The 26,910-nt window shown below is 43.0% G+C and overlaps 1 protein-coding gene across 1 annotated transcript in view; it reads right to left on the bottom strand.

The window, feature by feature from the left end:
• Window positions 1-26,910, bottom strand: part of ITPR1 (inositol 1,4,5-trisphosphate receptor type 1) — a 324,401-nt gene that overhangs the window by 100,179 nt on the left and 197,312 nt on the right. The window contains exons 38-41 of the mRNA XM_060109116.1: window positions 24,128-24,276; window positions 23,063-23,174; window positions 3,874-4,006; window positions 1,673-1,863 (exon numbers count right to left, since the gene is read on the bottom strand). Coding sequence (XP_059965099.1) covers window positions 1,673-1,863; window positions 3,874-4,006; window positions 23,063-23,174; window positions 24,128-24,276 — 585 coding nt within the window. The remainder of the gene's footprint in view (window positions 1-1,672; window positions 1,864-3,873; window positions 4,007-23,062; window positions 23,175-24,127; window positions 24,277-26,910) is intronic.

Genomic DNA, 26,910 nt, shown 5'->3' with positions numbered 1-26,910 from the left:
AGGTCACAGGTGCCCATGTGACAGCTCAGTCGTGCAGCAGACTCTCCCACCGGCACAAATCTCAACTGAGGGCAGTGCACATAAGAACGTCAGAAGTGTGTGTTGGGGCACTTGGGCTGGAGGCCAAGGAGACAGGGCCGCCGCAGTTGCCGTGGGTGGGTGGGGGGGCACAGGGCACCTAGCTGCAGGAGCGAGTGGGGCTGAAACCCAGGTGCCCTGGCTCAGGCCCAGAAGAAGAAATGCCCTTTTTAAAATTTCACAAAGAAACAAAACTTCATTAATCCAGATTCTGAAATTAAATTCAAGACCAAGAATATATGGTCAGGGCTTCCCTGGTGGTGCAGTGGTTGAGGGCCCGCCTGCCAATGCAGGGGTCGCGGGTTCAAGCCCTGGTTCAGGAGGATCCCACATGCCGTGGAGCAGCTGGGCCCGTGCACCACGGCTGCTGATCCTGCGCTCTGGAGCCCATGAGCCGTAGCTGCTGAGCCCGTGTGCTACAACTGCTGAAGCCTGCACGCCTGGAGCCCATGCTCCGCAACAGGGGAGGCCACCGTGGTGAGAGGCCCATGCACTGCGGTGAGGACTGGCCCCCACTTGCTGCAGCTGGAGAGGGCCCATGAGCAGCAACGAAGACCCAACACAGCCAAAAATAAATAAATAAAATAAACTTATTTTTAAAAAAAGAAATAATACACTTAATTAGGGGACCAAACATCCCAGTGTACACCTGCTGACCTAGCATAATCATTAATGGCATAAAAAAAAAAGAATATATGGTCAAGTCAAAGACATACATAAGGGTGAACTTTATGGTATATGAATTATATCTCAATCAAAAGCTGTTATCAAAATGTGTGTGTGTGTGTGTGTGTATATACACACACACACACACAGCTAAGTAAACCCTTATTCAGAGCCAACAAGGAATGAAGAATGCATGAAGAAGGGAGTATCCAAAATATTTTAAAATATTTAAAGGAATCTTTTTAAATGCCAGGTCCATATGAAAATTATGTATATATTATTAAAATTCATTAAAATTGCTTCTTTAAGGACTTCTACTCAGAATTCTACTTCCTGTTATTATTTTAAAATATGTGTCATAACAAGCCAACAAAAAGTCATCTATTTATCTTTGACTAAGCTAGCCTGGCTTTCCCCTATTAGCTCCTATTAGTTTAAACTGGTTCAGTTTTATTGAGCTTTTCAGTTAAAAGAAAGAGAAATATATAGTTTGCAAGAGCTGCAAGGTCCATAGATGTAACAAATCTAAATAGCACACACAGTCCAAACCCCTTCTGGTCATCAGGTGATGGGATCCTCTATGATCTTGGATAAAAACTGTAACTAGAATTCATGCAATCATTCATGGAACAAACATTTATGGATTATCTATCATGCTCCAAATCCTGGGCCAATCTTCTTCACACATCCTCGGCATTTTATCAGTTTTTGAATGTAACTCATGTTTTAGAACCAAGTCTGAATTAGGACAGGATGACCACAGCAAGATATCAAAAGAATTCGCTTTTCAGAACAATACAATTTTGTGCCCTAAGAATGAGCGCTCTCTCGTACAGGAGTCTCAGCACCGCCCAGTACCTGGTTCCGGGAACAAAGCCTCCTCCTGTTCAGCAAGGACACCCCATCAGCAGCGAAGCTGCCTTCTTACCTGTATGGTGGTGTTGCCTCCTTCCAGCAGGGCGATGGCCAGGAGAATGCTTTCGTGGAACACTCGATCGCTGGATGCGTTCATTATGAGGTCGATGACCAGATTGGAGGCCCCCTCCTTGTCAAGGTGGCACTGAACCTCAGCCAGGCTCATCTCCCCCCTGCTCATGGAGCTGGACCCGGAACCTCCCCCTAGGAAGATAGAACATTGCTCTTATCAACCACAATCAGAGCAGTTAACATTATTGCATACTTACTGGTGTACCAACACGTTGTGCACTCAACACTTTAATGATACTATCTCCTTGAACCTTCTTAACAAGCACAAAGGAAGGTACTCATTATTAGCACAGAGATGAAGTCACTTGTCCAAGGACACCCAGTGCAGCTTGTAATTAACAGAGGTGGAACTTGAATGTAGGCAGGTAAGATGAAGGAAGAATAAGACATTTCAAGCAAGAGACTTAAAGCCATCCAGTCAAGACTCTCCCTTACATTAAAATACAGTGACCTGGGGCAGAATTATTAAGAACTGATCTGAGTTTAAGAGACAAACTAAACTTAAACACTTCTTAGAACTTAAACGCTCTCAAGAAGCATAGCCTATAATGATCACTTCAGCCCTCTTTCTAAGAAACCCACCCTAGCCCCAAAACTCACCCTTTCACATACTTTGTTCATGCATTCATTCAATAAATATTGACTCAGTGCTTGGCATGGAGCCGAGAGCCGGGGGTAGGGGAGTGAACCAAACAAAGTTCACCTCCTCACTGACGTTCAGATGAGAAGAATATACTTAGGAAGAGATGGCCTGTGCCATTTAGTGGAACAGATTCCAACCATGTTTAGAAAGTGCCTCTTTAAGAACTTGCACTAATATTGGCAAAACCCGAAATATTAATGTTCATGGGGAAATGGGGTGATCAATTAAAAAAAACAAAAACCCCAGAAAATCATCTATCAGTCCCTCCCTGCAGAGCTCAATTCAAATGCTACATCCTTTACATTGCTTTCCTTGACCTTCTAGAATCTATTGCATTTATACTACAAGGTAGACACTGGCTGTCACATCTTCTCTCCAACAGCTTCTTAAAGCAGAATCTGTCTCTGATGCATTTCCAAACCCCCCTCCTGATATTGCTCCAGAGCCTCACATGTTTGTTGAATGACTGCACTTTGGCAAGTAAAGAGAAATAGTTTTGAGATGCTGTGGGAAGAACTTCTGCTTGACAATCACTGGGAACGTTTGGATGAGAAGCTAAGGTCTGTCTCCGGGGTGCTCTGTGGGCAGATCCGCTCTACATTTTCATTTGGCGAGAAGCCCAAGATCCCTCCCCAGAGATTGGCAGAATTAATTTACTAACCACTGAGTATTTCTTTGCCACCAGCAGAGTCCACCAAGGACTGGAAGTGCTCAAGAGTCATCACCATAGCCCGGGAATCAGGCAACTCACATTTGTGCTTTGAGCACGGAACTACTGGCCCCTCTTAAAACCAACACTATCGCCCACAGTTGAATTCAACGTTTTGGTAGCCTTTACCTGTAATTGTGCTTACAATGTTTTGGGACTCCTTTCAGGATGTGTTTTAAAGCAATTCTTTCCTGTTTTTTTTTTTCTTCCAGAAACCTAAGACTTTGGGGAGGCACAAAGCTTGGGCATTAGAATTAGATTTAATTAATTTAAAGCAGCTTTACATTACAGACTAGTCACTAACAAGCTCCCCTTTCCTCTGTTCAACAGGGATGACAGCAGTCGCTACCAGATAGTGAGTAACTCGGAGGAAAAAAGGAGATAAAGAAGGCAAAATGCTTGGGAAAGCCCTCGGCTCAGTAAGTGTATAATAAGTGGTGGCTTCCGCCCTCCTCACTGCCAACAGCATACTCATCTTATGGGAAAACATGAGTCCTCATGGCCACGAGAAAATGTGCCATAAAGTCAAGTTCGTTGAGTCATTCAAATATCACCAAGAGGGCTGCTGCATGGGAAAAAGGGGCAAAACGCTCAGCCAATATCTAATTGCAGGGAAACATTTTTAGACACCAATTTGATGGTAGACCAAAGACAAAACAAGCTGCTAAAATAATACACTTGCAACCCAAATGCATCTGTTAGAGGTCCAACCTGCTAACCAGAAACATGCAGCTCTTGCGTGGCACACTCAGTTCACACGTGCAGCGAATTAGCACACCACGTGGCCTACCTCCTCCCCCGGGCTTGCCGGGTCCTCCTGGTGACAGCGGGCCATTGCCAAAGCTGGTAAGGCTCTCTCTTCTTCCTGAAGGTCTGATGTTTCCATAGTAACGGTTGACCAAAATCTGCCTGAGGGCCTCACCCTTAATTCAAACAGGATAATGAAATCAGGTTCTGAACTTAATGCATGACTGAGCTACTAATATTAAAAAAATACAACACAGAGGTACTCAGTTATAATTGGCTCAGTCTCACTCAGTGAAAAAATAAATTATTAATAAGAGCATTTGGAAACTCTAAAGTTAACTTCTTCAGTGTTTTCTCAGGAAACCAGATCATAAAAAAGCATCAATCTAAAATATTAAATATCTGAAAGTATTCTCTCACACAGTGATAAAGACAGAACATTAATCTCGGAGGGTAACTAACAGTAACAAAAAACAAAACAAAACAAAAGAAAATCCCTTTGGGATAAGCCAGTAAAATTCAGACAAATTGAAAAATTCACAGGTCATCTTCCCCACAGCAATATGAAAATATTACTCCAACCAGAGCATTTATCCCAAGGTCCAAAGAAAATCTCAACATATCAGAGTAACAGAGTAAATAAAACAATAAGCTGAAAGTAAGCCTTTTTTACAGAAATAGTCAATGGGCCACATAGTGAAGAAAAAACAATGCAACAGGAAATAAATTTCTGGCAGAGATCAGATATGTCAATCAAAAACTGGCAGCATAGATAAAGTGACATTTGCGATTTGCTTTGAAGTAATATGGGAGGAGGGTACTAGCTGGGTATAAATGAAACAAGAGTGGGCATGAGTTGATAGTCACAGAAGCTGAGTTATGAATGAGGGTTCTCGAAACTCTTCAAAATATTTATTTTGAATATTTTTAAACATTTCCATGATAAAAACTTTAAAATATACATAAATATCAAAGGACTCCTGGGCAGGGGATATAACAAACTGCCACGATTCCAACCAAAAAAGAAAAAAAAAAAAAAAAACCTAACCAAAAAAACAACCTTGATTTATTCTCAAATACTACGCACATTGGTAAAGCAGCACAAAGCAGTGGGATTTATTCTCAGCTCTATTCCTCGTGCAGTCTTGCTGAGGGACTCCCAGACCACCTTCCAAATCTGGAAGTTTCTACCAGTTAAAGGATATATGGATTTCCCCTGGACCCTTTCTCAAGGACAAAGCAGTTAAGTCCTGGAGTTCCTCTGGCACATCACTGAGAGGTAAGTGAGAAGTCTAGCAGAGAGAAGAGGTGCTGCAATACAGCAAGTCTCTAAAATAGAGACTCAGGAGCTCTTCTGAAGAGACCTGCCACTGTAATGGGAGCCAGTAGAGCTTAAAGTGATTTGTTAAGAGGCTCTAAGAATAGGTCTGGAGACTTCAAGGAGGGTGTTTGCAAAACAAGATGGGAGGGAGAAGAGTGTCCTAAGGGTGGTGGGGAGGCAAGGGGCCCCCTGAGGGAGGCGGGACCAAGGAAGAAGGACCAAGGCAGAAAACTCTTTGGTTCAATTCCCAAAATGATGTGAGGTCCCAGGGCTACACGGCCTGGCTTGTCTCCTTTGTTAAATGCATGTTGCTGGTCAGACTCCAGGGGAAAATGGAGAGATGGGGTAAACAGGAGAGAGAGAAGGGGGGAAGGCAGTCCTGATTTTTAAATGAAAGTTCAGGCATGAAAAGAAATCTCAATTTTCCTCTCTCCATTCCATCCACAGATAAGTCTCTCTTCGTACTTAAGCAAGGGAGAATGCTTGTAACTAGGACATGAAACTCATTTCGTACTTCGACCACCAGTAAATTCAAGATTCCAAGAGTACTTGCAGTGAAGAAGCTATTTGTGATCTTTAAAAATACTTTCAGAGTAAGCTGTTTTCAGTATAATATTCTTTAATGGCTTAGGAAACCACATTTTGGTATAAAGATATAGCTTTGCACCAGTACAAAGGTTATCAACACTCTCCAAGGAAGCAGTCATGGAGAGCATGGTGATTTTAAAAGGCTGACTTCATAAGAGAAACACAAATTTCAAAGGAATGGTCAAGAAAGCTGACTAAGAAAGAAAAGGGGGAAAGACAAGGTTACCTCCACATTAAATGTAACAGTACACTGAATACCATTTCTCTTTGTCAACTTGATTTTCTTTCTAAAGATACAAACTTTGAGTTCCCCCAGAATGGAGGGTTGGCAGGAAACCATCCCAGTTTTCTATGGGATCCTCTTGGGCGCCACAAGAACATTGTTTGAGAGGTAAATGGCTGATCTGAGACCTGTAAGCTGCAGCCACAGAGAACAGCCAACATTGCCACTGTGGCAAGAACCTGGAAGACCACAGGGTCGAATGGTCAAAGGCAGGGTGACTGTCACCAGCCGACAAACATGCATCCTTTAAGGGAAGACTCAACCAGAGGCTTCACACTACGATTCCACCTAGGACTGGAGTGGCTCAGAGTTTCCGCTCCTCGGGGTTTTGAGGGTCTCATCAGCAAGACCCAGGTCAGTTTGCCATCAAGGAAGCAGGAAGGAGAGAAAGGAGCATATGCCATCCGTGAACGAGTGGACTCCAGGAACAGCAACTTCACATTTATGCAGCCTGGATGCCAACTGAAGTTACAAAGGGATCTCACATTACCATTTTGCCTCTCCTTGCACAGACAAACCCTAGCAGTTACCATAGCAACCGATGCATCAAATGGTACCTTTTCCCCCATAAGAGAATATCATGAAATGTGTTCATTATGGCAAAAACACACACACACACACACACACGCTCCACCCTACAAACTTTTAATTTTTTCCCTCTTAATTATAAGGTTTTTGGCACACATGCACCTCACCTTCACTCTACAAAAAATAAACTGTAAGGAAAGGGGAAAAAAGAGAACATGCGGGATTTGCTTTTTTTAAAAACAAAAAAACAAAAAAACAAAAAAACAAGATGAGATTCATTCCCTTTCTGAAAGAATAAAGACTGAAAATTTTAGGTAAAAAAAGGGACAGAAAGAGAAAATGCATAAGCATTATTAAAAGTGATGCAAATCCTTAGTGTGAAAACTTAGGTTCAAGGAAAATTCTGTTTTTCTGAGCTCGTGGCTTAATTTAGGAAAAATTAAAATCTGCAGAGAAAAGCCTTCCTAATCATCTTGATATAAATTACTCAACAGCACTAAGCTGTTCACGGCGTACTGGGCTGAGAAAGCTGATTGCAGAGAAGGAAAAAAAAGTCACTTCCCAAAAAACATCACTTCTCCAGCTCTCATATTTGGCCATGCAGCCTTTTCTTCAAAAAGAATACTAGTTTTTCTCCAGCAGTTTACACCTACAGCATGCAAACAAATATCAGATGTTTGTCTCTGGTAAAAAAAAATTCTACATTCCACACACATGATTACCTAAGACTAAGAAAAGACAAAGGCAAAGAGTTTCATTTGCAGTTATGTGTCAGGTGAAAATGGTGAAAAAGGCAGGTCAGTGATGTGGAGTCAAGAAACCAAGCTCCTGCCTTGCAAGTCAGTTCAAACGAGTTTCATTCTGTCAATTAAACTCGTGGCTAATGAACTGTGTGGGAATATAGCCCAGTGTTGAACACAGCACTAAGAATTAAGATCGCAAAGGAGAGAAAAAGTGACCTTTGGGCTCCCAGGTTCCAGCCGCTTAAAAATCAGGTGCTTCAGGAAAGATTACCCTCTCACATGAGCAGTGAGCCTCTCACACCTTAGTCAGCACTAAGGCAGCACCTTGATTTAAAAATACCTTCCTTTTCCTACTCCGGTTGTCTGTCAAATCACTGCTGTGTCTCAGTCTGCAAGGCGACCATGATCATTAATATCCCTTCTCAGAGTCCAGCCACTGTGCTAAGTGCTTCAAGGGCACAGCTCTGGAGAACAGTCATAAGGGATGGAGAGTATTACCCGCATTCTACAGCAGGAGAAACTGAGGTTAAATAATGTGCCCCAAATCACACAGTGAGGGCCTGACAAAGGCAGGCTTGAACCAGTTTCTAATTCCAAAGCTCAGGCACTGGGGCAAATCAAACTTAGGGCATGAGAGACAGCTATGTGCCTTTCCCAGCTACTTCTAAGACCCAGGACAATTCTTGAAGGACAGGCAAGGATGGAAAAAACAGGCCTGCAAGGTGCCCTTGTTCAATGAACGGCAGGAGACACTGGAAGCTGGTGGGGAAGGGCTGAATGCCAACTTCCTAGAAGAGCTTCTTTGGTCATAGTCTGAGAAAGCACAATCGCAAGAAACAGGAAAGGACTCGAGATGTGCTGGGACTGCGCAGGGACTGAAAGCACGTGAGCAGAACAAAGGTGCCCCAGGCACCCACTCATCTCAGACGAACATTCTCCAGGACACTGGTGAACACAATTTCAGGGCAGTACTCGCCACGACTGCCCATTTCCTAACCCTATGACTTGTGAAATGGAGGGGCAGTCTGTCTCAGTAGGTCAACATCAGCATTTATAAACATTTACGTGTTAACACATGTAAAAGTCTTAGCATAGTGATCGGCACATGATAGGCACCCAGAAAACCAGGATATCTGGTATTTTCCAGAAATAGGTAACATGCAATCAGTGGTCAGCATGCTAATGATATTATGTAGCCTTCTAGGAAATGGTTTAGCAATGCATAATCAGCACCTTAAGAAAGAATCTACCCTTTGGCCTAGAAATTCCCCTTTTTTGAATCTATACACGTATGTATACACTTGTTCATTTCCTCATCAAAGGAAAACATTACAAAGTGCTCCTCAATTTGTGGAACTTTAGCCAGTTGTTAACTTTCAAAGACTATCAAAGAAAATGCTTAGATATATTAAAGGACAAAAGCAGGGAAGAAAAGTTATACACTTGGAAGAACCCCAATGACAATGAAAGTGTATCTGTGTGTGTTGCCACACACTCTCACGTGTGCAAAAAGGGGGGCAGAAGAAAATATTAAATCAATAGCAGCTTTTATAGCTAGGTAGTGTAATTATGAACATTCTTTCCATTATACTTTTTTTGTTTATTATACTTTACCCATGATGATCATCCATTACTTACAGAAAGAAAAAAAAAAAAAAAACTTGTTTTTAAGGCTACACCTAAGGAAAAAGCCAGTCCAGGAGAAGAAGAGAGGATGTGAAAAGCTGACTTGTTCGTTATCCGGGGACCGGCTGGGTGTAGTGCGTGAACAGGTAGTTTATAGGTAGAATCACCAGTCAGTTTCATTTCTGTAAATGGCTGTGATTGGTCCTGAGCCAATTAATGCTATAACAATGACAACAACAACCACCACCATCCGTCTTTAAGTCACAGCCTGTGGCTGTGGACAGTGTTGTGGTCATTAGCTCCCAACCCCCAGGACTACGTACCCTTTTATGGTCCTCCAGTTGCCTCAGGGGTGGACTCGGTTCAAGCTCCTGCTAAGCAGGCAGAAATTCCATTTAAGTACGTACAACACTAGGGAGACACTTCCGTCGTCAGGATCAGCCACAGATAAAATACACGAAGCATGCGTACACAGCAAAGACGGACAGAGAAGGAACACAGGCCTGTGTGGGGCTTTCCCCAGACAGATACCAGTGCTCCATTACTTCGGATAACGTTTAACAACGCGCCCATCCCCGACCCTCGGGCACTGTTTAAAATGAACAGGCACATGACTAATAGTTTTGGCCAATATTATTTTTTGCACAGATTATGAAAAGGAACTTCAATGTTAGGTACATTTACATGAACCCAAAAGGGGTCATAATGCAAGACTCAACCAGGCAGGTCCTTATATGACTCACACATGCATTACTGCACAGCACATGCGTGAGGACATCAATGCATACGCTTCCAAGCAGACACATACATGAGACCTCAGCACTCCCCAGGCTACCAGCACATGGCATTCTAATCAAGGCTACTGATGCTGAAGAGCTCTGATTAGAATATTAGAGAATGATCATTACAAAGCAGCCCCACTGGAACTCAGCTATTTGATAATCTCTTTCATTTCTAAGATCTCCTTTCAGATAAACTACACTTCATTTTAGCTTTGACTCCTGGGATTCTATAACTGTTTCTGAAAGTAAATTTTGATCCTTGGAAATATGCCTCCCCAAAAAGCTTCTCTATAACTTTAGATGTCTTAATTAATTCTAGTCCCTCATTTAGCAAGCTGAGTTAGCGACAGGAAGAACAGAAACAGTGCACTGTGAAACTACAACTTTATCAGCAGCTTCACCAAAACTATACATGAATATCCAGAACTTCAAATTCCCTTCATCTCTGCGCAGAACCCAGAGTTCTATTTTGTGTAACAGCAGAAAGGCCTGGACGTTCCAGCATTTCTCAACTGAACATTTCAAGACAGAGGTGAACGGTTTTGTGTGAAAACCTTTGGAGAGTCACGTGCCCTCACCTGCAGGACCCTGTGGTTTAAGCTCCAGCAACTAAGAAGTTTCTTTCTACACCAAGAGCCACCCGATTACAGCAATGATCAGGTCCCAGGCAGACAAGAGACTTCCCTCCTGCACCTACCAGCGGGACACACACTTCCCCAGAACAACTCACACACTCAACCAGGAACACTGACAAGCACCCATATTTGCTGGCGCTGCAAATACAGGTGAGCAGCACACACCTCGGTGGAGTTCTCAGAAGCTGGAGCTTGGGGCATCTAGTTGGGAGGAAAATGAAGCATGTTAGTTACAGCACGCGCATCTCATGGGCCACGAAAAGTCCAGAGACCAACACGCAAGGACGAAACACGGAGGGCAAGATCAATGATGAGGTGACAGAGCTGTGCCACATCCACTGGAAGGGGCTTCAGCCACTGAGGGCAGGAGACACCCTCCCTTTTGAACTGAACTGAATGTGCTTGCGTTGGGAGAGACAACTGGCCTGAGATGGGGAAACAGATTTAAATTAAGGAAAGAAAAAAGTCTACCACTGATCAAGAAGAAAGTATGCCTTTAAAAAAAAAACAAAAACGATGTCAAAGGAAGAACTACTGCACATCTATGTTTTGTTCGTCCACAGAGAGGAAAAGTGATACAGCGTATCCCCGCGGAGGCTCAGGGAGGGGAGAAGCGTGTGGGTAATGACAACAGGGGCCTCAGGTGCAGCCCCCTCCCCGGAGGCCCGAGGCCCTTGCAAAGTCTGTACCACCACTCTCCCGTGACAAGCTTCTTCCGTGGGCAGGTGCGTCCTCCCGGGTCTCTCCTTTCCCCACATCCCGGCCCTGAATCACAGGGTAAGACCCAAGGCTCCAGCTTGGGGACTGAAGAAGCCTCTCTCCTCCAGCAGCTCTGGGAGGAGACAGGAAGGCTCCTGGCTGCAGGGTCACTTGGCTAGTCACTCGCCCCTCCACGTACTTCCCTTGGGGCTCCAGGGCCTGGGGTCCCCGGCGCCACCCCCGCCATTCCATGTAGACACCCCACTCCTCTGACTGCCAGCTCAACTTCATTACACCCAACCCATACCTGAGAGGCAAGATGATGGCCCCGAGCAAAATGAAAGGCAATTGCGAGGGTGCACGTGGTGGCTAAAAAGTCCACAGTTCCACGTGGCGGCAGCACCACGAATCTGTCCCCCGGAAGGGCACATGCTTGGAGGAGGGACTGACATCAGATGGAACCGCCAGACCCCACCCTGGGCTGCCCCGAACCAAAGTCACACACCAGGCACGGCTGGCTGCTTCAAGGTGCGGTCTGGGGCCGTGGAACGAAGCCAAGGCTCACGCTGCAACTGAGTGACCTTGGCCTCCTTCCGCGGGGCTCCAGCGACACAGCACACCTCCCGGGAGGCCAAAGCGTGGCTGTCAGGTGTGAGCCGGCGCAGGTGCTGAAAGCACGAGGTGGGGAGGCTGGAACCTGTGAAATCTGGCGGGGTCTCAACCCAGCTCAACGCTTGATACCCCTTTTCACGGTTTGATCCCCAAGATAGAAAAAAATGTTCTTCATATAAGACTTATTATGTAACCTAATGATTTCTTTTTTTTTTTTTCTATTTGCCAACAGGTAAAATGAAGTAAAGATACAGGGGCTCTCTTTAAGTACAAAGATTAAACTAATTTAAGAAGGACAAGGAGGCATAGGTGGGGGCCTGCTCACTCGATTCCGTACAGAAGAGCTTTCAGACCTGAGTGCAGCTCCACTAGCCTCAGGGAGAAAATATCCCTCCGACGTGCTTCGCTTCCTGTTGGGGCCGGGAAGCGCAGAGGGGTAGCAAGGACTTGAGTGTGGCGAGGAAAATACAACCAGAGCTCAGGCGTATGTGTCTTCCAGATAATATAAATAAGATCATGATCTAAGAACGCACTTTAACTCTATCCTTACATCCTGTATGCTTTAGGCTAAAGAATTAAAACTGTGCAAACACTCGTACCATCTGCTCTTAGGGCAAAAAGGACACATAAGAAAAAGTTGAACTAAAGCAACTTCCCATGCATTTTAGAGCAGTCAGAGATACAGATGGGAAAAAGTCCTATCTTTTCCAATTGGCTTTGGCCACATTTCACCAACCTATCCTTTATACTGATTCTGTATGATCAGAACAAAAGAATTATAGGCAGGGATTGACTGTAGGAACCTACTGAGCTATCCTCTTACTCCCTTGCCCATCAAAATAAAAGTTAAAGAAAAAGAAGAAGACGGAATGGAAGGAAGTAGCGTGCCTTTTAAAAATTCTCTTGTCTGAGATCTCTTTGTCCAAAGAAGCATCTTGAATTCTTTTGGAACGTTCATGGGTAGTATATAGCTATTTCTTATATACTGAGAGAGCAGTCGTTTCTGATATGTTTTATGATTGTACTGACACCCTATTGCCTCCCTCAACTGCTGTCATGTTAGTTTTCGTTTAATTTTTAAAACAAAAATTACAGTTAATGACCTTTTCCCCTAGAACATTACAGAAAGACTTCTGAGACAACAGAAAATGTTTTGCTGCTTCAGGAATCACTATTTAAACAGAAGGACAATTTTTTAACGCTATCCATTCAGGAAACAGAATAGAAAAAGTGACGGCAGTGGACAGGTATCATGCGACCGTGGCTCATGCAGGCACTGGCGCTCTGTGTGACCCTCAGGCAGTCACTGAACCTCTCTGGGCTTCCACTTCCTGACCTGTAGTTCAAGGAGACTGGAGCTTATTATTTAGGATTCCTTTCCAACTAAAACATTAAGTAATGCTTGGTATATTTTCAGTAAACTTCATTTTGTAATATCTAACAGGCAAGTTCTCTAAATAATACAATACAATAGGACATAAAATGATTTCAGGCATGGAAAAGGCCAAACCAAGCCCGGCGTATAATTTGGTAAAATAACCAATGACCTTTACCAGCACTTCTTCCTATGAGGATTTCACCTGTATTTCCGGGAGGATAGGCTCTTTTATGGCAGTAAGCCACACTTTTGAAAAAGATAAGCATGTGAGTAAGCTATATATGTTCAAATCAGATAACGGCTACATAAATACAATATATATTATCCAAAGCAAAAGATAATTTTGGTAAATGAATGAACTGATTTTCTCAACATATTTTTATTATCAAAGTAACTTTTTTTTTTTTTTTTTACATGAAAGGTCATTCTCAGTGACCACATAGTAAGGGAGGCTATTCTGAGAAAATGAGTATTTCCGCATTTCCCAGGTCTTGTCTTCCACTACTTCATCTCAGGATCGGTCACTATCATCAGATGCTGACACCTCCAGTCAAGGTGAAGTCTCCCCAAATGAACAGGTGACTGGCAGTGATCTGATGCTGCCTGGTTTTGAACTTGGAAACCAACTATTGCCCTCTATTGCCTCTGCACATTTCTTCTTGGATCTCATGTCTTCTCAGTGCTTTGAGACAAGGTCAGCAAAATCAAACTTCAAAGGAAAAAGATTTCAAATGACTGGCTTTGAAACAGAAATTCAAAATGAACCTCAAGTCACAGAATCCCAAGTGTCCTTCCCAGATGAGGCCACGAATCAGGTCATCGTAACTACGGCACTTGAGTAGTAACTAGATTCGTGCAGATAAGATGCTGAAACACTCGCTTTCTATACATAATGTACCTAACATTTTATCCGGGGATGGATTTCTACTACAAATGAAGGAAATTATACTTTGCCATTCTTAATAAAAACCCACAGACTTCTGAGGGTTCCTATTTGTGGTGTTTGTACAACGGCACATCCTCACATACATACATACTGTATATACATACCTATACACATCTGTTTCATGTGTGCCTATTACAGGCCAACACAGAGCACAGCCCCTTAGAACACCCTGTTTCCTGCTGCCATCAACATGAATCCTTCTCCCCTGGGTTTCTAGAATTTTCCTTTGAAATAAGATGTCTCCTTCCATGGACCACCCCTAGCAGAGGTTGAATACAGTTCAAGAAATGAGACTGTACGATAGATCTAATTATCAGCACAGCAAAGAGAATTCACCATCTCCAATCCCCTGAATCAGGCTTCAGTTCCTTTCAACCACTCCATCTCAGAGGAGGGAAAAAATAAACAAACAGTGAATGGCCTTGCAAATATGTTTGCTGGGTCCTGGCCTTCATGAGCCTTTGAAAACCCACATTAAGAGAACAGAATGCTTGAAAGAAAACTGAGCTAAAATAGAAGTTACCTAACATTTTAGCAGGGCAATTTTAAATCTTCACATTTGCTAACACAATGCCGTTTACTAATGGCATTTGTTTATAGAAACAAAGTGAGAAATAAACATTATCTAGTTCCAACGATGAAGTTTCACCTGTATCTTATAGAACAAGTTCATCGGAACCCAAAAGTAAAATTCAGTTTTAAAAAGCACATTCTGACTTGACTGAATTATACAACTTCCGTCATTATGGAATCATCTCAGCATTAAAAAAAAAAAGAAAAAGAGAGAAAGAAAAAAAACTTCCCCCCAGATTCTGCAATAGCTTCTGTATGCTCCGACTTGAGCTCACTTGCTCTATGGCTGCCAGTGTCTAACAGTAAACAGCCCCGCTGCATTTATTGGCAATTACTGCTGAAGGTCACACATCAGCAGTGAGCCTAAATTCCAGGAAAAAAAGAAGCTCTTATGTAACTGCCGCCTGAATGTTGGCAGGTGCCCAACCCAGCAGTTCACAGCAATGTAAAAAAGTAGGACACCTCCACCCTGGGTTGGATGTCATGAGAACGCCCCCTGAAGGTGAAATTGAATAATTCTTGGGTTTCTCTTCTCTGTTTTCTGCCCCCCTGAATTTTTACTGGCAGTGGCCTCCTTTGCTTGCAGAAGCAGTTCTCGGTGGCGGAAGCTGAGGATTCAATATATAGGCAGATACAGGCAGGTTGCTGCCACTGTAACAAGCGGTAACGCCAACATCCCACTGGCTTTTTTGTCGCAATGCAAGGAGCTGAAGTTGCCAGCTGCCCCTAGTGGCTCTGGAGAGGTCAGGGCTCCAAGCGACAGTGATTAAATGGGGATCGTATCTTAAATCGGAAGAAATGCAGCATGTCCACTGAGCTACAGCACACACTTTCTAAACACGCTCTCCTTTCCAAAGACGCACACATGGAAATGAGGTAGGTTACTGTTCTGCTCACCGCCTCGGCCTGAGGTTTGAGCGCTGCATCAAAAGCATCCCTTTGTTTAGTCCAGAAATTCACAGTTTAGAAAAGTGACAAACATGCTCACCAGCCAGTGGTCCTCACGGTGTGACCTGACCTCCTAAGCTGTCACCTGACCTCCCTGCTCAGGTACAAGTCCCTAAGTTACATGGTCTCATGACCCCAAGTACTTCACCTTCCTATATTTCTCACGGTTGATGGCTGTCATTTAACATTAATTTGGATTATGGTCTGTCACCTCCACAGAACCGTAAACTCCAGAAGGGCAGACACTGCCTATTTGGACCCAACTCCCCTAGTCAACGCGCCTGGGATGGAACAGGCACTCAGGTATTAGTCATATGAAGGAATGTCTCAAGCAGCCATCAGTGCCTGTTTAAAGCCAAGAATGGGTAGATGAGGGAACTTTCTGGGCTGATAGAAACAGTCCCCATCTTGATTTGTGTGTGACTATAGGTAACAATTCGTCGAGGTACAAACTTAAGAATAAGCTGAATGGACACTAATGGAAGCAGCTCGCTACACGTCTCCCCTCATCCGTCCTCTCCCTGCCCCCTAAGGAAAAGGTAAAATCAGGGGGTAAGGATGGAGACCCTGCCTATTTGCAAAAACTGATAATAATAAAGAAAAGAAAGAAAACCCTCCTTTTCCTGGTTTCAAATGAAATTTTACTCCAGAAGACAGCTGGGAAGGCTCCCACCATATGCACTTTTCTTGCAGGGACTCTGATTCTGTCAATTCACCCTCTTTTCTCAGAGCACAGACAGAGACTCAGACGATGCTGTGCTTCTTTTCCAAGCCGTTCACTGCACATCTCCTCTCTCACGATGCTCAACAGGCCTTTATCACCGAAGAGCCGTGGTCCTTCCCCAGTCTAGGGACCATGGCTCTCCAGATATGCCGTACCCTGCTCAGGGGCTATTCCCCAGCACGTTTCAAGGTTGAAGGGCTGGTTTGCAATTTAGGTGGGAGGCCTTGCCCGTACCATGGGCCAGCGTGAACTCTCATTAAGTTTCTTAACGGAGTGTCTGCAGAACTCCAGCTGTGGGCTGCTGGTTTTCACCCACACACATGGACAAAAGGCTTGGTGGGAGAGAAACCTCAGGAGCTGCGGTTGTTTCCAGAACAGACATGGATAATACAGGCCAACCAGGCATCTCTGCTTAGAGGGCCAGATCCGACAGCCTGAGGACCTGGGGACAGTGTTGGTGCGCCAGGGCTCTGAGGGTTGCCAGGGATAACAACGGAGAGGGGATCCACAGTTGCTTCCTCAGGGAATTTTCAAAGAATCCAAGTGGCTGCCAGAACATTCTTCTTTTATAAACAGACAGTATTCTATTTCCTAGTGTATAATTATAAACACACCTGCTCCAACTGTGGAATCTTTCCATAAGCGAGCAATAAACTCCCAGCCAGGAGACCCAAGTTCTATCTTGAGCAAGCAAACACATCAAATGATTACTATGCTGCAAAACAGTATATTAATAACACTGCAGACTCCGATTAGGGAAGGTTTTCCTTTCCTGGCTTAATTTGTCTTTAAGCAAATAGAAACTCAGCCTCAATATTTCAGAGGAAAAATTCAAATTAGAGAGGCATTTACAACTCTAGGGAGAAACAAGAGTGTCGAAGGGTGCCAATATGAAAATTCAGCATTAGACGTTTTGCTGGCATACAAATAACCCGGAAGAGAGAAGACCAAACAGGAAGTAGCAAAAATCACTGTAGTTAAAGTCGCTAAACCCCTGTACAACCTTCTGTTTTTCTCACCCTCTATTCATCCCAAAGAAGCACAGCCTCCTCACCTGTTCATGCTGACCGATTTAAGGAAAAGTCTGCACTTACAGGCTCTACCACGGCTGAACAGTAAGCGCTCCAGGCCAGCAGCTGAGCCGGCAATACTAGTTCTGCTTTGGCCGCTATCTAGCTGTGTGAGCTAACACCACTCACTTAACCTCTCTGAGCTCCATTCCCGAGGGAACTGGACCAAATTCATAACCACTCGTGTCGCTTTCAGTTTTAAGTCTGTCATTCAAACTCTCCTTAGGTACACCTGAACCATCTCTTAGTATTTCTGAAATTGTGGTGGTAGATATTAAAGCAGGCCTCATATTCTATTTGGTAGCTCTATCCCACCAAAATAAGGCATTAATCGTTCTACCAAAAGAATGAACAGACCTAAAGAAATAGACCAGAAAATTAATTTTTAAAGGTCAGATAAAAGTTTTTTCCAGTCTGCTTCAATTTACTAAGCCATTAAACTCCCTCAATTATATGCATTAATTCCCCTCATTAATCCTTTCTATTTTCATTTACCAAACATGTATCACATCCTACAGATATGGCAAGAAATGCTGAAAAATATTCATAGGAGAGAAAATATTTAAGACACCCTCAAATCCCAAACAGAATGGCCACTCATCAGTCTCCAGGGTCATTCTGGGTAAATGAAACTAATTCGATACATAAGTATAGAAACCATCAGAGGACATTTCAATTTCTTGATCTCTAGTTGGTTTTCCTAGAAGAGAAGCCAGGGATATTGTACATTCCTAATCCCACCACAAGCCAGCAGCTGGAAAGTCTTAACTAGGGCTGTGGAATTTGCACGGCACTTTGACAGAATTTTATATGACCCCTCAAACTTAACACTTCCAACATGTAGGCCAAGAGAGCAGTGGTTTGGTTTTTCTTTGACTACTTCCAAACTGTACCAATGTAGTTATTTCTTTTTGCATGGTTGCTTCACATATGGACAGAAAAGCTCCTCATGGTAATATCAACACTCAGTTTCAGAGATATGTTAATAGCCAGTGTCAAGCACAAATTCAGCTGAGATTCTAGACAGTGAAGGATTGAAATCTTATCACAGCTTAGAAAATCTTTATGTAGACTCAGATGGGATCTCCGAAGACAAATGGCAAACAAACTCATGGGAAATGCTAACACAAACACAAAGGACTCGACTCACTCCCACAGGCAACACTACACAAAGTCAGATACTAGACGCTGCAGAGACTAGGGGATAGATCACAGAGTTCACTGGAAGAGGGTCATGGAAACATCACCATGGGACACTTAAAAAAAAAATGAAATTAGGACCTCTGCATTATCCAATTCATCAATGGAAATCAGCTGGAAAAGAAAAAAGGAGGGGGGAGAAAAAGAAGGAAGTGTTAGAAAAGGAAATACGAGCGAGCTAAGTGTTAGAAACTTTGTCATTGTATTCTTATCACTGACTCAGGTTGAAGCATCGTTAGAACATGACCATCTTAAGGGGCGCAGGCATTCTGGACGCCAGTGCACCTCACCCTGACATCTGCTCTGCAATGTTCTGCTCCGGAACAGAGGTGCTGCCACTCTTTGTTCACATGCCAGGTATCAAACCTCGCAGGTCACTTAACCAAGAGCCCAGGACAGCACTTTGCACTCTCTTGTAGAGAGAACCCTTGAACTGAGCTGTGGGCAAGGGCAAGTTCCCCAATCAAGAACCATGTCCTTTCAGAAGGGGATGGCAAGGAGTAGGGTCAAAGGCTAAACTCTGATCAACTCAGCTTAGGACAAAATTCTTTCTTTGGACTCATCTTCCCATTCAGTGGGGGAGGCGGGAGTCTGCGGTCCAAACTATCACTGGACTAAATCAGATCCAACTTCAATTTAAGTAGTAAGACCAACATATATCAAGCCCAGAAGCTCCGAATCCTGATACTGTCGATGATTAAAGAGAACAGATTTCCCCTAAGGTGATTAGTGCCTACCCAAGTGAAAGTAGTAAGAAGTAAATGATTTATTAGCATCAAGTTCAAGAAAAAGAAAAAACAAAAGCACTAATCACAATTATGCTTGTTTGATGATAGAGGGATGATCCACAAAATGTACTAAATATTATGTTTCATTAACATTTAGTATATTTTGCAAATTTAAACTCCTATTAGAAACACTGGTAGCTGGAAATGTTAATAGTTTATTCACCTAGAGAAAAGGAGCACTGGTAATTAACAGGGGACTGACAATTCGTATGAAATGAAAACCCTGACATTACTTAAGGTCAAAAACTCTCTAGTAGTATAACAGCTACTATTATTCAGAAGGAAAAAATGGACTTCAAATAAATTGAGATACACTTTCACATTAATTGTCGGCCTCTGAATTTCTTTCCAAATCCCTGTGACTAATAACTTAAATAAATATAGCTTAATAAAAATCCTACAGTAGATTACAGAGTAGCCAATATATAAAATAATTACGCTTTCTTTTCAAGCAGGGTCTAAGAGCTTAAAGATGTTCTACGAGTTATACAGAGATTCAGGTTAAATTTTAGAGATATTTAGCTATGGGGGGTTATTTTTTTAATGGTTTAATCTGTAAATTAAAAGCAGAGTTTAGTAGGCACTGCACACACAGAATGGTTGCAAAGTCCTGATTTTAAAGTTTATTAACTTTGAATACATTGGATAGAAAAACACAAGAATCACACAAAAATGTATTCCATCATTATTTTGGTGATCCTTTTAAATATTCCTTTATTTTATATTTATCACTCTTTGGTAAATATTGCTGGTCCTTTGCATTTTAGAGACACAATAGTAAAAGATGATTTATTTAATTCCTAAATGATCATGGTTAAATTTTGAGACCACCTTCTTTGTCCAGCCCTTACATTTCCATCATATGTCATAGTTCTTGGATGGGCACATCTTAGGCAATGAACCAAGACAAGTGGACTGACCACTGGCTTCTCACGGATCTGACTCCTAGGGCCTGACGCAAACCACAGGTGATACCAGAGCCCAGTGGACCAGATCCATGACCATGAAGACTCAGGAGAGGGCAGGGAGAAGAACAGCCCTGGATGTCCCAGGAGGGGGTTAGTCATGGGACAAGCTCCACTTAAGAAGCAACTAATAGAAAAATTGGGCCAAGAAGACAGAAATGGCATTCACACTGGCCCTTGTGTCCCAAGCACCCAGTCCAAAGGACACCTCATTTATTTTATCGACTAATGCCCACGGGTTCACCTAAGAAAGGTTATTTCTTTGGCTCTGGGTTCCTTCCACCCTTGAAAGAGTCAGCCTGTCCCATATGTCACGCTTCTTTAGTCAAACAGGGGCAGCCAATAAACCATCAAAGGCATTTTCCAAAAGCCTCAGCGAAACTGGACAAAGTGGATACCAAACTGGAAGAAACAGAAATCATTTAACACCCTCCATCCCCTTTTAAAGTGAATGGTTAAGGAGCCTTTTCCAGCAGTCAGAGCCTGGGGCCAGAAGCTTGGCACATACGTGCTGTCGGTCAGGAGTTGCTGACTAGCACGGGTTTCCAGAATATCTTCCTTGGTTGCAGAGCATTTCCCATACTTGCTTATAGTACTTTCACTTTCAACAAGGGGGATGACAGCTCCAATCAGACTGGAAAGAAATGTCATCCTGCCTCCAAGCCTCTATCTGCTAGGGTATGACTCATTTCTTCACCAGCTGAAAAGGGATTTGAGCTACAGCCTAAGAACCTCTTCTCAACTCTGATAACTCTTTGATAGTGACCTCCACCTGCTGCCCTCTTTTTTTTGTTGTTGTTGTTGTTTTTTTGCGGTACGCAGGCCTCTCACTGTTGTGGCCTCTCCCGTTGCGGAGCACAGACTCCGGACGCGCAGGCTCAGTGGCCATGGCTCACAGGCCCAGCCACTCCGCGGCATGTGGGATCTTCCCGGACCGGGGCACGAACCCGTGTCCCCTGCATCAGCAGGCGGACTCTCAACCACTGCGCCACCAGGGAAGCCCCTGCTGCCCTCTTGAAGCCCTGGCTCTGTCACTCTCCATGAGCTTTCTCACAAGCAGTGGTACAACATCTCAGGTCTGCTGTATCCTGGGGGCCGTGATGGTGTTCTCCCTGTTGGCACTACTGGGTAGTGAAAGGGAGCAGGGAAGCACACCTCTACATGGCCCCAAAGATCCCGGTGTACTTTTCTGTTCAGCAGCAAACACTCGACCAACTCCTAGTACTTCTACTTTCCACGTTATAAAAAGAAAAACTTTAGAGAAATAAAAGTATAATCACGATTTGCAAAATTCACTGGAGTTGGGACACAAAGTTTACCTTAAGTACCTTGGGTATAGAAAGAAACAGATATTCTCAAGAAGAGAAAATTGTGGTCTCCACATTTTAAAATCAAGTTCTCTGCCCCAAAGGTGCTAGTATATTCACAGCTGGTTAAGGTCCCTTCGGTGGATTTTAGTTTATTATGGAGAGTGAATTTCTATAACTAGAGTCATATTTTTTAAACATTTCTTAAATCTCATCTTAAGAAAAATAAACATCTTGTGGAATAAATGGTTATTACTTATTTGGTAAGTGTATTCTCTATTACTGCCCACCCCCCACCTTTTTTTAGTGCAAGGCCTACCGAGCTGTCTACACAGGTGTTGTACGGACTGGTCATCTCATTACTTCCCACTTGTACCAGTGTTCTCTGCCTTTATATTTATAAACTCTTTTCTGGCAGGTTTCCTACACAAAATTCCTCCTGAGTTATAAACACTTATTTTCTAATTAAGCGAGATTTATTCCAGTTTTAATTTATACATTGTACAAATTTAGAGTGACGTTTAAAAGCCTTGGGTTTGGGGGCAGTGGAGAAATATATAGTGCAAAAAGGACTGCATACCTTTCTGTTTTATTTTTTCTTATCCGAAGACCCTCACACATTAAATTGCTCTAATATAATGACAGATATTGCTTAGGTTAGAAAGCAAGATTCCGACAGACTTTTACACTTGCAAAAATCTGGTTGTCACCATCCCTTTTGATAAGGAAGACTGTGATTTAATTACCAAGGCTTCTTCACAGAGATGAATGAGTTACTGTGTATTCGATAAGTCAGTGATATCAGCACATTTACATGCTAGGAAAATGCTGATAGAAGTGGCTTGAAGACAATGAACATTATTACCTTCAAATGAAGACTGGTGAAATTTAAACTCAGGCCCATGCTTTTTTGCTGGGGGCAGAAAGGAAGAGCAATGGGGCTCTTTTTACCCCACTTGGACCAAAATCGGGGGTGTGACGGCTGTTCTCTGTACATCATTGCTCACTGCATGTGCTAAGAAGTCTCATGTCCTAGGGATGGTCCATTTCCCAATCTCAACTAGAAAAGGTGACATGTTTGTCCGTCTTCATTCCAGTTAGAACTGGAGGCAGTTTCTTCATACACTGGAAGGATTGTGTAACACCTCACCAGAAAGAAGCAAGTAAACCCACAGGTATGCTTAGCTGGAACCCAAAATTCAGGAACACACACCTTGATACACAAGAGGCATTTGCATTCTCATTGGGAATTTAAACATATGGAAAATCTTGCTGTTGCTGTTTTTCTGAATATAGATTGTATGGCAAGCAGCCTGTAAGAGACAACTAAGTATATATGGCTTTAAGGAGACAGTCATATGATTTAGCTACCTTCACGGCAGGATAAATAACTTAAAAAAAAAAAAGTTAACCCCCTCAGTCAATATACCTGAACTAAGGTGGATTTCTAACTGCTCCCACTCTACTTCAATTTAACAGCAAAACCTAGTTTTAACATGAAAATAAAATGCAGTACCTTTTCTCCATAGCCTCTGTCTTTGGTCATCATTTCTCTGAGGGTCTGTAGGACCTTAATGCAGAGTTTCTCCTCATTCTCCTCTAGCAGCTGTTTAGTGTGCTTTATTAACCTGAATGGAGGGGAAAACCACGGATTACAGCCCTGAAACGATCTTTAAATTTAAAAAAAGAAAAGAAAAAAAAAACACTTGACAATCAACTTATTGTAACTGGTCAGTTAATGAACAAATATTTACCAAGGGCTCCCAGGTTTAACAGGCTTCCGGGCCTTCCCTGCACTAAGAACAGCCTGATGGTGTCTCAATAGCGACACCTGCTGGTCGGTAACAGCAAACAGGCTCCCTGGCCACGGGTCTGCCACACATAGTGGAGAGATGATAGGAAATGGAGAACAGAGACAGGGGCCCCCTCAAACCAGCTCATTTAGGAAGTGCAGCTATTTATCCACTGAGGATTGTCAGTAATGTGGCTAAAATATGCCCGGGGTGTAAAAAAACCTCAGGAATATGATGGTTGGAGCAAACACACTGTTCTCTTGATCCAGTCTTATTCTTTGAGGGGCCCAGAAAAATAAGAAACTCAGGGAGAGCCCATGCTCAAGCTAAACAACCAACCAAACTTAGGGTGAAAATCAGATGGAGATTTCTGGTGACGGAACCAATCGTCTCTTCTAGATTTTGCCCCAAGGCACAAACGAACCAACTACAAAGCTATTAGGAAAAGATTGTGAGGCCCTGGTAGGTGTGAGCTTTTTGAGGGCACAAAGGCCATGGCTTTTTGAGTCTGTATGGCAGCTCATGGTGGGCACCCTGTCCACACGTGTTGAATGGAAGATGAACAAACGGGCATGCAGTTCAAAGGAGAAATTTTCACCAAAACAAGTGTCAGTAAGTAGGACTGAACCTACACACTTACTTTGGGAAGGTCAGAACAGATCCCTAGCACGGGACCTTGTACTCATCAAAGTCAAAAATCAGGCCAGCCCCTCCTTCTTCAGGAACCAGTGCTGTGTCTGGTCAGTGGGATTCTGCCCCTGAGCTCCGCAGAGAAAGGGGCTGCTTACTTGCAAATGAAGCCACCACTTTCACACTTTCTTCTGGCATCTGTGTTCTCCGGGAAAAGCAGCTCAGGCCTGTGGAGGACGTCCACCAGCACAGATAACTCGGCCTGCACCAGGGGCCTGAGACGGTCCTCCAGGGCAGAGACAATGTCCTGGAATGGAAGCACAGCCTTGGTGAGCAGCTTGGGCCACAGCTGACCGCAGGAGGGTGAGAACATTCATTTCTGACCTAAAGCATGACCACAGACGAGACTGGGTTAGACTAACCTTAGCACCGTCTGGTATTTGCCCCAAATTATTAGACATTGCCCAATGGTTACCTGAAGCATTAGGCCCTGACACAGAAAACAAAGTGATAACAAGTCATCATTCCCACCCACCCTGTGAGATGGTCCTTATGCTACTTAAGGGATCATTCCACATATTTTAAAATATGATGCGAAAAGTACGTTCGACAACATGGAAAGGTGTCTACAATCATGAGTGTAAAAAATGGTCAAACAATAGTATGGACTATATGATCCGCTTCTTATAAACAACACTAATATCTAAAGGATATGCAGCAAACATTATTAAAACATCATTAGTGGTTTTCTCTGGGTGGCGGAACTATGGGTGATTCTAGTTTTCTTCTATATATCGGTTCTTCTGAGTATTCTCAAATTATTTCCAATGAGCATGAATTAGTCACATAATAAAAAGTCATATAAAAAGGAGAACACAAATGAATGAACATGCTGTATCAACATGCTAAATACATGTACCCTGATAGCATGATGGTCTTCAAATGCAAAACACATAGCTGTAGGAAAGGAAAACAGAGAGAAGTTGAAAGAGCAGCAAAACCAACACAACAAACACCATATAAAGGCAAATGGCAGAAAACAGATGAGAAATTATCTTCAAAAGATGCTAAAGTCTGCTGTCTGGCTTGCTAACTCAGAACCAAGGTATCGGCATGCTGGCTAAGAAGAGCAGAACACAGCGTACTGGATAAGATAAGAAGGATCCGTTAACCAAGGAGATTTGCATGGAAAGGGCCACTTTAATTGCATTCATCTCAACTGGGGACCCAAATTTCATAGACCGAAAATTCATAAAGAATTGGGTGATCCAGATCATCCAATTTCTGGTGATCCAGAAACTAAAACTAAAACTTGTCAATACAATTTTACTTAATCTTAGATTTAACAAAATCTGTAATCACTCAATAATATTTAGGATGCATTAAAGAATGCATGAATGAATCAAACTATTTCTTGTGGGGAGGCGGGGGGACAATTTTCCCAAAAAGTTTGTACGAGTACATTGCCACATCCCTTAATTCAGAGTAACTTGCACACCACTGTCAAAAAGAGGGTCGCTTTGGCAAAATTCTCTGAGGGTTTTGTCAGTTTCCCTAACAGTTTCCTCTTAGAAAGCACCCAATCTCCCCTTCTTCAATAGTTACTGGTCCTAACTCTGGCAAAATGTTACTTGCCTCCAGCATTTGCTTGAGATTGAAGGAGTTCTTCGGCATCATGTTCATGAAATCTTGCATCTTTTGCCGGGTTTGAACTTCACATTGCAATTAATTTGCATTGTATTGTCAAATGTATAACATTCGGCAATCAGGGAAAGACCAACAGACAAGGATGGAGAAGCGATGGGCAGAGGGAGATGCTAGTGTTAAGTGAGGGGGGATGTCTGAATGGGGGTTAATTATATAAGCGTGTCATTTGCAACTTAATGTTCTCACATTATGACAACTTTTGCTGTTCTGGGCAATCTCGTAACTCCAGGGACTCAGACAGACAATAACTCATTAGATAACGAGGACCCCTTTAGCCACTGGCCAAGTCTTTAAAACAAGCACTACCTAAACTTATATATTTTATTCTATTCCCCAAGAGTATGCATACTAAATCTAAGAAGAGCCCTGGTATGTTTCTGTAGCCACAGATAATTTATTTAGTTTGAGCAGGAGAAAATACGGTGTGTTCATACAGTTATGAGTCTACAATACAATAACCTTCCTCTTTCTAAAACATAGTGGGGTCAGGAAGCAAAGGTAAAGGTCAGGAAGCAAAGGTAACCAAATTACCTTTGTTTAAGAAGTGGTTCTGTCACAACAAGGCTGAAATTCTTCCCTTGACCTGCGAAGCTCTGCCCACCTCCCCAGCTCCATGGGTTCTGGCCACACTAACCTTCCTTTGGTCTTTGAACCATATTCTCTCCTGTAGAATGGTCTTTACACATGCTCTTTCCTTCCCTTCCACTCCATTCTTTAAGTAAGTCCTACGGTTTCCTGATCTTGGTTCCAATGCTACTTCCTCAGCAATGCCTTCCTTGACCACCAGCTCCAGTTCCAGGGAAGATGAACTTCCTCATCAGTGCCTTTCGTAGCACCACTCATTCCTCTGCAGTGTTTGTCCCTCCTGACATTTTACTTTTATCTGCGTGATTAGTTGATTAATGTTTGTCTCCCTTCCAACACTTGAGAGTCTATGAGGGTTAAGGTTACTTCTGGTTTTGGTCATCGTATCCCCCGTGCCTAGGGTGGGGTTGATTAATGAATCAGTGAACTCATTCGTCTTTAAGTAACTTATGTAACCCTCAGAGATTCATTTACTTCACCAAATGATAATAATTATTACAGTCATAACAATAATAATAGTAATAATAATTATAAGAGCAGCTCACTGATCAAGTGCTCACTACATGCCAGGCTCTGTTCTATGTGCTTTATGTGTATTATATTTTCCAAAGATGGTCATCGCAGTATAAACTATCTTGCATGCTTTTCT

This window comes from Mesoplodon densirostris, chromosome 10, assembly GCF_025265405.1.
Source record: "Mesoplodon densirostris isolate mMesDen1 chromosome 10, mMesDen1 primary haplotype, whole genome shotgun sequence".
Taxonomy (NCBI): Eukaryota; Metazoa; Chordata; class Mammalia; order Artiodactyla; family Ziphiidae; genus Mesoplodon; species Mesoplodon densirostris.
The sequence above is the reverse complement of the archived record's forward strand: the minus strand, read 5'-3'. Positions and strand labels throughout refer to the sequence as shown.